The sequence below is a fragment of the Adiantum capillus-veneris genome, chromosome 22 (assembly GCF_014529385.1).
Source record: "Adiantum capillus-veneris isolate H3 chromosome 22, ASM1452938v2, whole genome shotgun sequence".
NCBI lineage: Eukaryota > Viridiplantae > Streptophyta > Polypodiopsida > Polypodiales > Pteridaceae > Adiantum > Adiantum capillus-veneris.
This window is the reverse complement of record NC_140952.1, coordinates 132,644,862-132,660,509: the sequence shown is the minus strand read 5'-3', so window position 1 is coordinate 132,660,509 and position 15,648 is coordinate 132,644,862. Positions and strand designations below refer to the sequence as shown.

General features: G+C 42.7%; 1 protein-coding gene across 1 annotated transcript; it reads left to right on the top strand.

The window, feature by feature from the left end:
* Positions 1–3,248: 3,248 nt before the first annotated feature.
* LOC147430245 (uncharacterized) lies at positions 3,249–4,343 on the top strand. The gene has a single exon (XM_086495584.1). It carries the CDS (start codon positions 3,314–3,316, stop codon positions 4,157–4,159), a length of 846 nt encoding a protein of 281 aa, XP_086351710.1. The 5' UTR covers positions 3,249–3,313; the 3' UTR covers positions 4,160–4,343.
* Positions 4,344–15,648: the final 11,305 nt, after the last annotated feature.

The following is a 15,648-nucleotide window of genomic DNA, read 5'->3' as shown; positions in this document are numbered from 1 at the left end:
TGAGCTCTTCTTACTACCTCGCCTTGCATAGAGTGCGTCTGAGCTGATAAGAAGTTTTTGGGTCCATGACATGTTAGCAAAGACCTTCCCTATGTAGAAGGCCTTCTCCAAGGAGCCATGTTATGGGGGCTAGAGTCCCTCATACCTCAATCAACGCTCATCATGGTCCTATAAATGTTGATGCTTGAATTTTGAATCATATTCTGCATGCATTAAGACATAGGAATATTTGTTGCATTTCCAAATTTTGGTTTTTGCATCTTCCACATTATGTGCATCCACTAGTCTTCAATTTGTAAAATTCACAAAAATGTACATGTTAACAAGATGCTACAATGCCATCACACAAAGACGATTCTTCTACTTGCCTGCATCGAAGTTCGTAAGAGTGCAAAATGACCGCTACACATTCACATCGAAATGCACACAAGTGCCTTTTCAATGTTATGGCATCGTGGGCATGGGGCCTAACTTCTTGGTGCTTGTTCACATGGAACGACAAATGCGCACATTTGGGGGCACTGGTGGCCACATGGTCTAGCCACATATAGAGTTCATTTTGCCAATCATGACCACCAATGGCAAAAAATGACTAGTAGGGAGGGAAAACCCATCAGCGAAAAGCGTGAAGATGTTCACGCGTGGCCTGAAATCCAACTTAATTGCTGGACATTTACAACCATCAATGGTCTTCAATGGAAGATTTTTGTGAGTCATTTTGTACGTGGAAACATGCCCTTGGTGGGGTTGTAGGAGGCAAATGTGAAGGCCTAAGAGCTGCGTCGCGCCCAAGGGGAGTGGAGGAAGATGTTTTCCATTTTAAGAAAATCCATAAATATTTGCACGAAACCCGAAAGCTGCAAGTAACTCTACTACCACTTTGATTAAGGGGGGGGGGGGGTAAGTGAATATTACGGAAGATCTGTTTCCTCCTTCATTGTAGGGTTGTAGGAGCCAATGAGTGCAAGGCATGTGCGGTCATCGTCTCTAGCTTGTCTTCTCTGCATTGAAAGTGGGTGTGCGACTCTGTGCATCCCCCTCCCCCCATTGGCACAAGCGCAACCCGTCTCTAAGTTGTGTGGCTATCAGAAGTAGCACATCCACATATAAAAATGTGCTATATGTAGACCTAGGTGGTGACACTTCAACACACAAAAAAAGAACCCACCAAAAAGCATGATGCATGATTGTGATGAAAAAGAAAAGAAGGCGAGAATCCTAGATCCTAGAGTCTTGCACTCATCATAGGGTTGCAGAAGCCAATGAGTGCAAGGCATGTGCGGTCATCTTCTCTACGCTTGTCTTCTCCGCGTTGAAATTGGGTGCAACCCTGTACAGTCTTGTCTCTTTGTATCGGGTTTACAAGCTTCTCTGTAAAAAGCATGGTCTATGAACTAGTTATGCCATTGTCGACTTGCAAAAAAAAAGGACACTATTGAGTTTTCTACTTTTATGTAAGGAATTTCTTCTTTTTTATTTTTGGAGAACTCTGTCTTCTCCTTGGGGCTGCGTGGGGGGTGGGGATGGGGATCACCCCACAAAAATGCGCGCATTGCACGTGAGTTCGAAATAAGTGGTTTTTTATTTGGCAGAATTGTTGAAAATCAACAAAATTACATTTAGAAAAGGGGGATTTAATTGTATTTTAGAAAAAAATTCTATAAATTTTATAAGAAAAAGGGGGTGTTACCTGACCTAATAGGCTAATGCTCTTGCTCTGCCATTACCCTCGTCGTGTTGGTTAGGCATCACATCTACCTTTTCCTTGGTTAGAGATTCTTCTCAAGTGAAGGGCTAACACCCTCCCTCTTGAACTCATTAGCTTTATCAACATCATTGGCACTATTGAAATTCTTCAACCCTTTGCTGTCTCTTCAAATTTGATTCGTGATTTCTTGTAAGTGACCCTTGTGAGCTCTTCTTACTACCTCGGCTTGCATAGAGTGTGGCTAAGCTGATAAGAAGTTTTTGGGTCCATGACATGTTAGCAAAGACCTTCCCTATGTAAGTAGAAGGCCTTCTCAAAGTGGCCAGGTTATGGGAGCGAGAGTTCCTCATACCTCAATCAACGCTCATCATGGTCCTATAAATGGTGATGCTTGAATTTTGAATCATATTTTACATGCATTAAGACATAGGTATATTTGTTGCATTTCCAAATTTTGGTTTTTGCATCTTCCACATTATGTGCATCCACTACTATGTAATTTGTAACATTAACAAATGTACATTGTTAACAAGATGCTACAATGCCATCACACAAAGATGATTCTTCTACTCACCAGCATCGAAGTTTGTAAGAGTGCAAAATGACCGCTACACATTCACATCAAAATGCACACAAGTGCCTTTTCAATGTTATGTCATCATGGGCATGGGGCCTAACTTCTTGGGGCTTATTAACATGGAGCGACAAATGCGCACATTTGGGGGTACTCGTGGCCACATGGTCTAGCCACACATAAAGTTCATTTTGCCATTCATGACCACATACGGCCAAAAATGACTAGGAGGGAGGGAAAACCCATCAACGAAGAGCATGAAGATGTTCACACGTGGCCTGAAGTCCAATTTAATTGTTGGACATTTAAAACCATCGATGGTCTTCAATGGCCCATTTTTTTGTTTCATTTTGTACGTGGAAACATGCCCCTGGTGGGATTGTAGGAGGCAAACGAGAAGGCCTAAGAGCTGGGTCGCGCCCAAGGGGAGTGGGGGAAGTAGGGAGAAGATGTTTTCCATTTTAAGAAAATCCAAAAATATTTGCACGATACCCGAAAGCTGCGAGTAACCCTACTACCACTCTTTGGAAGGGGGGAGGGGGAAGGGGGGTGGTAAGGCCGGAAGGTTATGGGAGATCTGCTTCCTCCTTCATCATAGGGTTGCAGGAGCCAATGAGTGCAAGGCAGGTCATCTTTTCTACGCTTGTCTTCTCTGCATTGAAATTGGGTGCGACCCTATGCATCCCCCTCGCCCCACTAGCATGGGTGCAACCCGGCTCTAAGTTGTGTGGCTATCAGAAGCAACACATTCACGTATGAAAATGTGCTATATGTAGACCTAAATGGTGACACTTCAACACAAAAAAAAAGAAAAGAGCCCACGATGCATGATTGCGATGAGAGAGAAAAGGAGGCTGTTAGTACGAGTAGGAGAGGGGGTGTCAACGTCTAACAGCCGGGTCGCACCAGCGAAGAGTGGAGAGAGGGTATACACTGCTTTCAGCAAAAGCGAGGTACACGCCATGAAAGTCGAAGATAGCGTCTCGTACTAATGTTGTGGCCCTGATCTTTCCTTCACTCTGCTGCAAGCCATGGATTCCAATGAGCCCCTTGGTGTCAACCGTGGTTCGCCTGGTTCGGATCGCAGTCAATCCTACTCAACGATGCCGATGATAACGCCACCCTTGCCCCCCAAGCCGAGCGCTTCATACCATGGAGTCAGAAAGAGAAGCTGGGGAAAGTGGGTTTCGGAGGTCCGAGAGCCCAAAAAGAAGACCAGAATATGGCTAGGCTCTTACCCGACCGCGGAGATGGCAGCTCGTGCCTACGATGTTGCGGCTCGCTGTCTCAAGGGTGAAGCGGCGGTACTCAATTTCCCGGAGCTGATCGATATTTTGCCATGCCCAATCTCGTCCTCGCCTCGCGACATACAAGGAACTGCGGCCATGGCAGCTACACTATCAATCTCACAAATGCAGATCATCAGACATATTATTGAGGGACAGAACTTTTCCATTCAAGCTGGTGAAGGCAATGTAGTGAAGTTGAAGCAACAAGTCAAAGCTGGCGGCAATATATCACAACAAATCATGCAGTGGGAGATCAATTCCCCTAATTATTCATATGTTAGTCCTCAAGTCACTGCAACAGCTGCACATGGGCACTATTTGTCTACACTCCTAGATTACAATGCCATGGCCACAGCTGAAACTAGTGAGCATCCTTTTGTCTCTATGTTTGACGTGTTTTGTCAAAGTGAGGATCATATGCAGCATGCGGGAGAGATGTCCGCGGGGATGCCAATTGCGACGGAATTTCACGACAGCAGAGACAATGGGGAGCTTCATAGGATCAGCAGTGGCAGCTCCTTGCTAATTATGGACGGGTCATCATGCGATGCCCTAGGAGAGATTTCTTTGTGGGATTATTCTCAATAAGGATTTTTGTTTAGCTGCATAGTTAAACCCAAACAGACTCTTAATTGTGTGAACTGATTTTGACATTGTAACTCAAGATGGGAAAAGACCAAGGAGCAGTTATATTTTTCAACTAGCTAACAAATTGGGCCGTCCAATGGCTCTTGTTTTTCTCATTGAACAATCTAATTTTGATATGACACTTTATATGTTTATGTTTTGAGAGTTTGTTTATTGCAAGTAGCGCACACTACGGCCTACTGAAGGATACAAGTATTCAAGTACTTATAATTATAATTAGCTACCCTACCTATCTCTAGATTCTCTATATATACTGAGCTAGCAAAAAGTAACTGAGAGCTCACCATCCGCCACATGTTCCTCTCTCTCTCTCTCTCTCTCTCTCTCTCTCTCTCTCTCTCTCTCTTCCCCCGATTTCTCTCATTGTATCTTCTGTAGCTATTCTCAGCTTGATTAACCCCTATGGGACCTTCCCCCTTTTATGGGGTTAGTAGATGCTTAGCTAAATATTGGATTTTTTTCTTTGATAGCTAGTTTTCTCTCACTCAGATAGCGAGTCCCTCCCCTCCATACCCTCTGATGTGCCACGCTCGAGCTCCCTCTCACCCCCTTTAATTTGTGATCCGACATTGCATCTTTGCTACATACAAATGTCTCTCCTCCTTCCCAAGGTTTGGACGACATAGCCTAAGCACCTAGATTTGTACCCACTAGCTTTACATTAAGAGAAGATGGCTCAAAGCTTTGCATTGAGGGGATGTTGTGGATAGCTACTACCAGCTCCCAAAGATCTCCCTGACACTCACACACACACACACACACACACAACTGGCTATGCAAGTAAGGAGTGCACTATGAAAATCTCCATGTGTTTATCGCGCTGTTTTACCGCGTTTTGTAGAGAGAAGGTGTAAATTCAATGAGAGAAACAAGAGAGAAGAGGGCGGGAGGTTTTTTTTGTGTTTAAAGTATTACCGCGACTGTATCCGTTGTTATTACCGCTATTATTACCGAGGTTATTACTGCGTCCATTACCGTTGTTATATACGCTGCCCAAATTTAGCGCCTAAACTTTCAAATTCTGGATTAATTCCCTCCCCCCCCCGCCCCCCGTCCCCCCCCTTCAAATTTTGGTGTTTCCCTCCTCTCAATAAAAATTAAAGAGTATTGTATATAATTTTCAGTTATAAAAATGAAGAGAAAGAAAGAGAGAGAGAGAGAGAGAGAGAAAGAGAAAGAGGGGGGATATAAGGCCCGCTCTATATGCTACGGCGGAAATGCTTTCCACAAGGGCGTTTAAGTTGCGTGGCAAAAGCCTATTTGCTACAATAGATATCACCTTCCTTCGGGCCCGCCATTTTTCTTCCGACACCCCCCCCCCCCCCCCTCGGAAGAGCTGTTGGCCTCTCTCCGCAACTCTCTGTTTTTCACTCTTCTTCCTCCAACACCGTTTAGACGAGGCGGCAGTAGACTTGCAGAAAGTCTTTCTTCCTTCAGCCTCGTCTGAACCCAGCCTAAGATTACCCTTGTTTACAACTAAAATAATCATTGTCAATTGGTTAACATAATTGAGCATATTCTCAAATCTAAAGAGAAAAAGAGGAGGGAGAGAGAGGTGAATGGATTACACGATCAAAAAACTTCATAACTACAAAATGTTTATGAATCATCTTCCAAAAGATCTCTACATGAAGCATCATCCAATTCTAAGCCCATGGCTCCTAAATCAATAAAGAGAGAAACGGAATTGTTGTTTGTGGATGAATTGCCACCTTCATCATCTTCGAATTCGTCATCCTCCATCTCATCATCTTCATCATCATGACAATCATCCTCGCTAAGACTTGTTGCCGCCATACTTGATTCATCGACCTCCCTCTCCTCTGTTTCCACCTCATCCAAAGTCAGAGGTGGAAGAGGGTCGAAGATAGTCACCACTTCATTAGTGGAAAAAATGGTTCTCCCCCGATGTGTTACGGGAATTACGAACCAAAGTTTTGGTTGGTGTATTGCTGGGATATAGATGACCTATAAAATAGAAGCTCAACGTTAGTAACATTGGTATAACTAACGAAACAACAAGTAAATAAGAATGAAAAAGGTACATGTCACTGACCTGCTCACAATTGCACGGTAAAACTAAATTGTCATACCTCCCTGTGTGATGCACACTAGAGTCCACCATGTAGAGGCCATTCTCATGTCTTCTAGACACATTTGCAAATCACTTTCACTCGAAGATGAAGCTATGAAAGGTTCTAAAATAAACCTTTAGTATCCTTTCAATACTTCCGTAGTACCTGGTTTCATCACCGTTTGTGTCAAAGTTGCCCATGATGGCACAATCCATTGTGGTTCTACGCTCGTCAATGTGGCGCATACGAAAGTGACGACCTTTTGACCACATAGACTTAAAGGAAAGGCACTACAAGATAGAAAAAAATATTAATTTATCAGATACATATTAAAGATAATTTCAACAAATAGGGAGACAATATGGTTTAGGTATATGAGTACTCTACCTTTGGTACGTAGCCTCATGCATACTCCCATTCTTTGTTGGTGTTGTCTCCCATGGTGGAATATTGTAGTTGACGATCACCACAGGCCAAGTACTCCATGAAGTAGACTTAGTGCCGAAGGGCTTGACACCATCACTTGCTAACCTAAGCCTCAAGTGTCGAGGCTCCAACCCAAACTCTGGCCATTGAGTTTCGATGTGCCTCCATGCAGGTGAATCGGCAGGGACACACATCATTCCATCTTTGAGCGATGGTTTGCGTGCCACGCAAGAAGCTACACGGTAGACCTGCTTTTAAACATGTGTTGGATGCGAGGAATTAATGGAAAATGTCTTAATACCTTGCGGGGCAAGTGTGCCTTGCTCACACCTATTTTGTATCGTGCCTCCCCGCACACGGGACATGAGGTAGCATGTGCATGCTCATTGGGGTATAGCATGCAATCATTGATGCACCCATGGATGCACTCATACTCCATTCCAAGTGCAGTGACATACAATCTAGCTCGTCGACGATCTGAAGGCATGTGATGATCAACTGGCAATATTTTGCCCATCAAACTACAACAAACATGCGTATTAGTATAATTCCTAGAAGACAACACCATAAAGAGAGAGGGAGAGAGTATATAAAAGCCACATTCTATACTTACAGAAGAAGTGCATTGACACTTGCATTACTCCAACTGAATTTTGCTTGCAAGTGGAGTACTTCCAACGATGCTCGGAGCACCGAGTACCATGCACCGTTGTAAGAGGTGTTCGGGCACTCGTCATCAATCTATCCTCCATTTCGGCAGCCTGTTCAGTGCAGGGCTGACAATGTTCTTCGCACACGTCACGCTCATGAGCTAGTAACTCATCACACATGTCAAACACGTACTCATCCTCTACCTCAAAGTGTGAAGAAGACACCGTAGTAGCTGCCGACGTAGAGCCAACGGCAGGATCACCATGCGGTGCACCCAAATCGCCCAGTCGCTCTTGCCTCTGTCGTTCGGCCTTGCGTGCCGGTGCACCACCATCGAACACAGACCAATGGGGAACCTCCTCAAGCGACGGGTGAGTCGTGCTATCATCTCTCCGAGCACTTTTTCGAGGATGCGAAAGCCCTTCGTTCTCCACGTGCTCCAAAGCAATGCGTCTCAAGCGCGGAATTGCCCTTTTGCACTTGGTGCAAGCACAAGATAGTTTTTTCTTGAGCCAACGATCTCGCTTTGGGCCTCCTGGAGGACCCCGGTCATCCCAGTCGATGTCCTGCACACACGAAAGGTTGTTTATTTAGTCATCAGAAAAATTACACTTAATTCCATTAGAAAAATTACATATAGTTAAAGTCAAAGGGAATAAATGACAATGAGTGTTGAAATGATTTTTCAACTAAAAAAGATTTTAAAAATTCAATTATTTAACATTTAAAAGTACTACAAATAAAGTATCCATAAAAAAGTACTACAAATAAAGTATCCATAAAAATATTCAATTATTTAACATTTAAAAGTACTACAAATAAAGTATCCATAAAAAAATAAAAATCTTCATCAAAAAACGCAAAAGGCTAAAAAATGAAATAATGTCTAGCTAAAGGTAGGGGGGGTGGTTTGCCCCCCCCCCCCCCCCCCCCCCCCCCCACAACCTCGGAATCGCATGTATCCATTTGAAATGACTGTCCGCAATAATATGGGCGGTAATAGTCGCGGTAATAACTGGCGCCTAAAAAACGAAATAAGGCAGAGTATGCCGCGTTTTTTAAACATACCCTGCCTTCCCTGCGTTTCTTGCTCTCCGCCATCGCTCACAAGCTTCCCCCTCCTCCTCTCCTCCACTCCCCATCTCTCTCTCCTTCAACAAGCCTCCCCTCCCTCCCCCCCCCCCCCCCCCCATATCTCCCTTCCCCCTCTCTCCTTCTCCAAGCTTCTCAAGTTTCGTCGACGAGGGTTTCATGCAAGTTTCGGGAAAGGGGGTATTCTGCCATCTTCTTTGGACGCACAACCTATTCAAACCGCGCTACAAAGATGAGGTAAACACAAAAGCACATCCTCCCTCTTCCCCTTTTGTTTTCTACTACACACACACACACACACACACACACATACACACACAGATTAAGAAAATAGAGAAAATAGAGAATCCATTATAACATACGTCATTCATTAGGAAACGGTTGTTTCGCACGGCTTGTTTAATATGGTTCTTTTGCTAAGCACATTTACAAATGGTTGCTTTGCTACGCACGTTTGGAAATGATTGATTTGTCATGCACATTTTGGGAATGATTGTTTGGATAGTGTTAGATGAAATAGAGAGAGAGAGATAAATAAATAAAGAGAGAGATTTAAAGAGAGGGAAAGAAATAGATAAAGAGAGAGAGAGAGAGAGAGGTAGAGAAATGTTAGATAAAGAGAGAGAGAGAGAGAGAGAGAGAGAGAGAGAGAGAGAGAGGGAAATAGGGAGATTGAAAGGTAGAGGTAGAGGTAGAGAGAGAGAGAGAGAGGGAGAGATAGAGGGGAAGAGGGAAAGAGGGAGAAAGAGAGGTAGAGGTAGAGATAGAGAGAGATAGAGGAAAAGAGGGAAAGAGGGAGAAAGAGAGGTAGAGGTAGAGATAGAGAGAGATAGAGGGAGAGAGAGAAAGAGGGAGAGATAGAGTGAGAGAGGTAAAGAGAGAGATAGAGGGAAGTAGGGATAGGGAAAGAGAGAGAGTACATAGAGAGAGAGAGAGAAAGAGAGGGAAATAGGGAGAGAAAGAGAGAGATAGAGGGAAAGAGAGAGAGGGAGAGAAAGAAAGAGAGAGATGGATGGAGAGTAGATAGAGAGGGAGAGAAAGAAAGAGAGATAGATAAAGAGAGGGAGAGATAGAGTGAGAGAGGGAGAGAAAGAGAGAGATAGAGGGAAATAGGGATAGGGAAAGAGAGAGAGTAGATAGAGAGGGTGAGAAAGAAAGAGAGAGATAGAGGGGGAGTAGATAGAGAGAGGGAGAGAAAGAGAGAGATAGAGAGGGAAAGAGGGAGAGTAGATAGAGAGAGGGAGAGATAGAGGGAAAGAGAGAGAGGGAGAGAAAGAAAGAGAGAGATGGAGTCAAACAGGGAGAAAGAGAGAGAGAGAGAGGTAGAGGTAGAGAGAGGGAAAGAGAGGGAGAGAAAGAAAGAGAGAAGTAGAGGGAGAGTAGATAGAGAGGGAAAGAGGGAGAGAGGAGAGAAAGAAAGAGAGAGATAGAGAGGGAAAGAGGGAGAGAAAAGAAAGAAAGAGAGAGAGAGAGAGAGAGAGAGAGAGAGAGAGAGAGAGAAAGAAAGAGGGAGAGAAAGAAAGAGAGAGAGAGAAAGAGAGGGAAAGAGGGAGAGCAAGAGAGAGATAGAGGGAAAGTGGTAGGGAAAGAGAGAGAGGGAGAGAAAGAAAGAGAGAGATAGAGGGAAAGAGGTAGGGAAAGAGAGAGAGAGAGAGAGAGAGAGAGAGAGAGAGAGAGAGAGAAAGAGAGAGAGAGAGAAAGAAAGAGAGGGAAAGAGGGAGAGAAAGAAAGAGAGAGATAGAGGAAAAGAGGGAGAAAGAGAGGTAGAGGTAGAGAGAGGGAAAGAGAGGGAAAGAGGGAGAGAGGGAGAGAAAGAAAGAGAAAGCGAAGGGCAGCCCATCCCCAAGCTTCGAGGGTGTAGATAGAAGACAATGTGTTCCACTTGTAAAACATGCTGATCTATGTTTTGCAATAACAGGATGAAGCTGTTCGTGGTCCCTATGGTTGCTTTTGTGGACGTACGCGAAGCCCAAAAAAGAGGTGCCCAAGTCCAAAGCCACATGATCTTAGCCAAGACCTCCATGCCTCGGCAGAAGATGTTGTCCATGTTTGGCTTCTCATCTCTGAGAGTTCTTGCTTTACATGGAGGCGCAGACATGACTCTAGGATGGAGAGAGAGAGATAGAGTGAGAGAAATAGAATTACTTATTGCATTACATTAGAATTGTAATGCTATGATCAATTGATCACTCAGATGTTGAATTTAGGTGCAGCGAACACAAAACGATGGCTACATTTACAACCTTAACATATGTATGTGTGTACATATATATCTGTTTATGCATTTATGTAGGCACTAAGTACGGGAGCATAGCATCCGCAGGTTAGATGCTTCCTCTTGGGTATAATCCTTTTTTAATTGTGGCATTGCGGTCATTGATCCACTCATGCATGGATTACCGCAACGTAGCTTTGGTTTTACCACGGTTGAGACTGCGATGATATCTAAAGAGGTGCAGTTGACCTTTGGCACTACTAGCCTCTACTTAGGTCTACTAGTATGTATATGCATCTACGTGTTTGTGTGGTAATATACTTGTGTACGTAGATTTAGATTAGTGAGTAGGGTGGAAAGCTTAATCTTATATTGCTCTTTGTAATGTAGATGTGACAACAGACCGACTAGTGAGGAACAACCAGCTCCCTCTTCTTTTGGTTGGTTCACATCTAAGGTGGGCTCCCACCCGGGGTGGACATCGCCTGTAGTGGACCCGAGTCTTGAGTCGGTGAGAACAAGCAAAGAAATAAATAATATTTCTACGTAGTTAACCATAAACCATGAGTGTCATAGGTTTTATTTTTTTTTATTTGCAGGCATGGCCATCCTACACCTACCCTTCTCAGATTCATGCACCGGTCGTAGATCCTGACTTACAATAGGCTATCTCTTTACGAGAGCAATACCTCTCTTCGACGGAGGATTTGTTTGGCCGCTACACTCCATAGCAGCTTGCAACGTACGGCATTTCTCCACAGACTACACCATGGGAGAGTCATGGAGGGACTCCTTACCTACAGAGCCTCGCACCAATGGCACCTCCCTCTACTCTCCCTTCCATTCGTCCTACTCCTATTCCATCGCAGGGTCCTACTCTAGTTGCATCGCAGGGTCCTACTCCCATGGCATCACAAGGTCCTACGCCACTCCATTCCACTCCGGCTTTGCCAGAACGTCATCGACGGACTTCCTCTAGCAGCGTGCGTCGATGCTCGTCTCAGGGAAGCGAGTGCCGTGAGAGACGAAGCAACGGTGGATCTTGTGGTTTCGCATGTTTTGGTAGTGGTGGGGGAGCGGAGTCCCCACTTTGAGAGCGTGCCGCCCTAACATAGAGGACGAGGATACTGATGCACCCGTGCCAGACACGCATGGGTGCTACTACAAGGTTAAATATGGCGGGGAGATTGATTTCGGCCCAGCACAGGGCAGGGCATTTCAACGCCATCTACAAATTCTTATACATTCAACGTATAAGAATTGTTTCATAAAGTTCAGAGACCAACTGCCCGATCATGCACGGTACATTTAGGACGCTCTGTTAGCTAGATTTCCAAATGCCCCCGATCAACGTTTTTCACAACAATGGTTGGAGGGCTACATAAGACATTTCTAAAAAACAAGCAGTCCAGTGTGTGGCACGTAGCAGCCAACCAGGTCAGAGATCTAGACAGGAGTTACCACGGTGACAACATGGCAGACGCGGAGTGGGGAGTGGGCAATTCAAGAGAAGAGCAATCAAGCTGCGACGGGCTCATCATATAGACAACAACGCGAGGCCCGCGCAAGACAAACTCCCACCCACTATGGCTCAGGAGGCAAGGGATCTTGGAAGGATAAATATGTAAGATTATTTGAATTATAACGTCAATCGTTGATTGTAAAGATTGTAGTTGATAATTTGATATTGTTATTGCTAACTTAGGAAAATGTCACTCTCTCTCGACCAACCAGAGAGATGGTCAAGTATCGGGAGCAACATACAACTTGGCGATGGTTGTTTGAAAACAATCACATCTCTCGCGAGCAGTTCGACGCGGCGGTTGGACCACTACAAGCGGTAAGTTTAAACAAGTAATTTTGTGTCAATTGTTTTGAGCTGTGGATAATTGTTTAATTTGGTTTGTGTATATGTAGAGTCAAAGTGATCCAACATACGTGCCTCTGGACGACGACGAGGATTAGATAAAAAAATATTTTTTCAAAACTTTCGTAAAGTCCCAATGTGGCACAATGTATATACAACTATTTACTTTTTATTGTAACTTTTTTGAAATAGTTGATCTTCTACATTTTTAATTGTCAAGGTAAAGTAAATTCAATTTCAGTTCTTTAGTATCTTTTATACTTTTCCAAAAAACAATTGATGTCTTATTGTTTTTATGCAGGTCAAAAATAAAGGTGCTCATTTGGGCCAGCCAAATTTGGGTGGCCCAAATGAGCACCTTTATTTTTGAACTCGCGTTTGGCGGTAATATATGCGGTAATAGCAGCAACAAAGGTCGTGGTAATAGCAACGGGTATATTGCCGCGACTATTACCGCGCCTATTGCTGACAAACCACTACCGCGTTCGTAGCCACGGTTATTGCCGCCCACACAAATGTTTCTCTCTCCTTTCTCCTTTGTTTTTCCGTGGCAATGTTGACAGTTTTCGACAACTCCTCTTATAGTGGTGGTAGCTGCTAGTTCCCATGCCAAGACCAAGCCCAATTTCTATATAAAGGTGAGGGAATTTCTATATCCCTCACTTAGGCTTGGAATCTATGTTTTCTTAATTTCAAGAACATGAATAAGTGAGTGTAAGTTTTTCAAGTGATGATACTCTGTGAGTCACTGATTGTTATGGGCTTCATTCATTAGGAGTTTGCTAATTTGGTAACATCTTAACATGTCATCTATAACATTCTATAACATGACATCTATAACATTCTACAATTGTTTCCCTTTTTTCATTTGTATACTAATGCCAATTTTTTAAAAAAAGAGTATAAGTGGCTCACTGTATTTTTGAAGGATTAACATTGTTTTAGCTTAATTTTCTTGATCACATCATGTGCATGGCTTACACTTGCTTGAGTTACTTTAGTAATCCTGATTTCTGGCATACTAATTCTTGGTTGAATTGGTTGTAGCTCGAGACGATCAGGTTGTAGGGAAGAATTGTGAGTTTTTCCTTCGCTGTTAACATCACAATGTTGGAGTTACTCTCTTGACTGCTTCCAGTAATTTTTGAATTCACTTTAAAGCTACCATGTCATCTTATAACTATGAGAGGGTATGGTATTTCAGATGTGCATTTGGCACACCACTGATGCGACTTATGGTTAAGGAAAGGTTTAATTTTTGTTGGGCATGCAATCATGTGCATAAAAGAATATGGGGTTGTCTTTGTCCCTACTACCTCAGATCCGTGTCCTAATGTTGTTTGATTGAGTGGTTGGTTGTAATACCTGACAAAGAAACAATTGATATGGCTTTTTCATAAAAATTGGGAATGCTTCAACACGGTACATATTACTAAAAATCCGGGTTTTAGTTGCAGTGCATTTTAGCTTTCATTAAACTCTGTTAATGCTACTTACCTCATTGGCTCTTATTTCTGATCTCAACATACCAGGTTGATTTGATCTGTTTAGAGTACTTTTGGGTGACTTTTCTTGCTCTTGCTGACTACTTTGTCTTAAGTAATACTAATGCTTTGCTCATAATCTTGGGGCATTGTTTCAGTTGACTAAGTTGGTATAGCAAATTCGAATAGCTGATTCCACTTCTCGCTGGCATGGAAAATGATTTTGGGCTTACACTTTTAAGGATGACTAGCTAGTTGTATATGTGGGTGTTTTTAGAGTGACATCATACTAGTACTTTCTCTAATAGGCTAATGGCTAGTGTAAATAAATTGTACCTCAAGACAAGGACCTAGACTGTTGTCTAGCAAAGATTTAATTTATTTCTTTTAAAGATAAAGTTGGCATGGATTAATGGGTTGTGTGGAACACTATGGCTTTACTTTTGGACTCAAAATCTATACTCACTGGTTTGATTTTAGATTTGGCATAGCCTCCAAAGTTCTAGGAATGATTCTAGCAACAGGAATAGTTTCTATTGAGGTTTAATTGTTTGCTCTACTAGAGTGAGGATTTTTGAAGCATAATACAATGGAATTGTTGATCTTACATAGTAGATTATGATCTTCTTCTAGAAAAGCATAGATAAATGCATATTTTCTTTTCTACTAGGAATATTATGGACTCTTAGTTCAAGTTATGAACTCCCTATCTAGTCTCCTTGACTCTCGTCTAGCTAAATAGTTTGAATTGATATTGATTTATCTAGTTTAATTTTGGTTGTTAGCTAATAGTAACTGCTCTGATTTGCTTTATTGATTTTTTCCCTTATTGTGCTATCTCTTGTCTTTTTGGCATAGACTTCTGTATTCTATTGATTCTTAGTCTGGGATTGCTTGAGTATTTGATCTAACTTAATTGTCTTAAAGTATTGCTTATCAGGGCTGTTTTGGCTGAAGTATGTAGTTCTCATCCAAAATGGTTTGGAGTATCCTAGCTTTATAAGGGCTCTTCTCCTAAGTCGTTGACTATGGGCATAGTTTTTCTATTGGATATCCTAAGTTGTTGACTTTGGAAATATTTTGTCCACTAAGTACTTTTTGTCCCACTATTTGAAGGGTCGGACTCTTGTCCATACAACATGGTCGTAGTTGCAAAACATGGATTCTTAAATCACTTTGAAATTTTGTATACAAGGTGTGGTTAGCTTATGAATGGCTAGAACGGTTTTGAACTCTTGGATAAAGTAAAAGGCCACTTTGAGGCTTTCATGATCATGTGGTTATTATTCTGAGAATGCAGTTTTGGCTTGGAAAATTTCAACCCGGAAAAAAGTGGAAATTACTTGATATTTGCTCATATTTTTGTACTTTTAAGTACTATTTAAGACAGCAGGTAGGCTAATGATTTTTAAGTTTGACATGGATAACAACTGATAGGTTCTTTGACACTTGCCATACGTAACCAAGTCTAACAAAGATCTGTTGTCTTGACTATATGAATGCAAGGGAGAATTCTATCTTGAATTAAAAAGGTTTAGCATTGTTGTTCGACCTTGGAGATAAGCGCGTATTTCATCCTCATTACTGGTTTAATCCTGATGTATAGGATAACTAGAATT

Coding starts and splice junctions, on each gene's coding strand:
- LOC147430245 (XM_086495584.1), top strand. CDS start 3,314: ATGGATTCCAATGAGCCCCTTGGTGTCAACCGTGGTTCGCCTGGTTCG.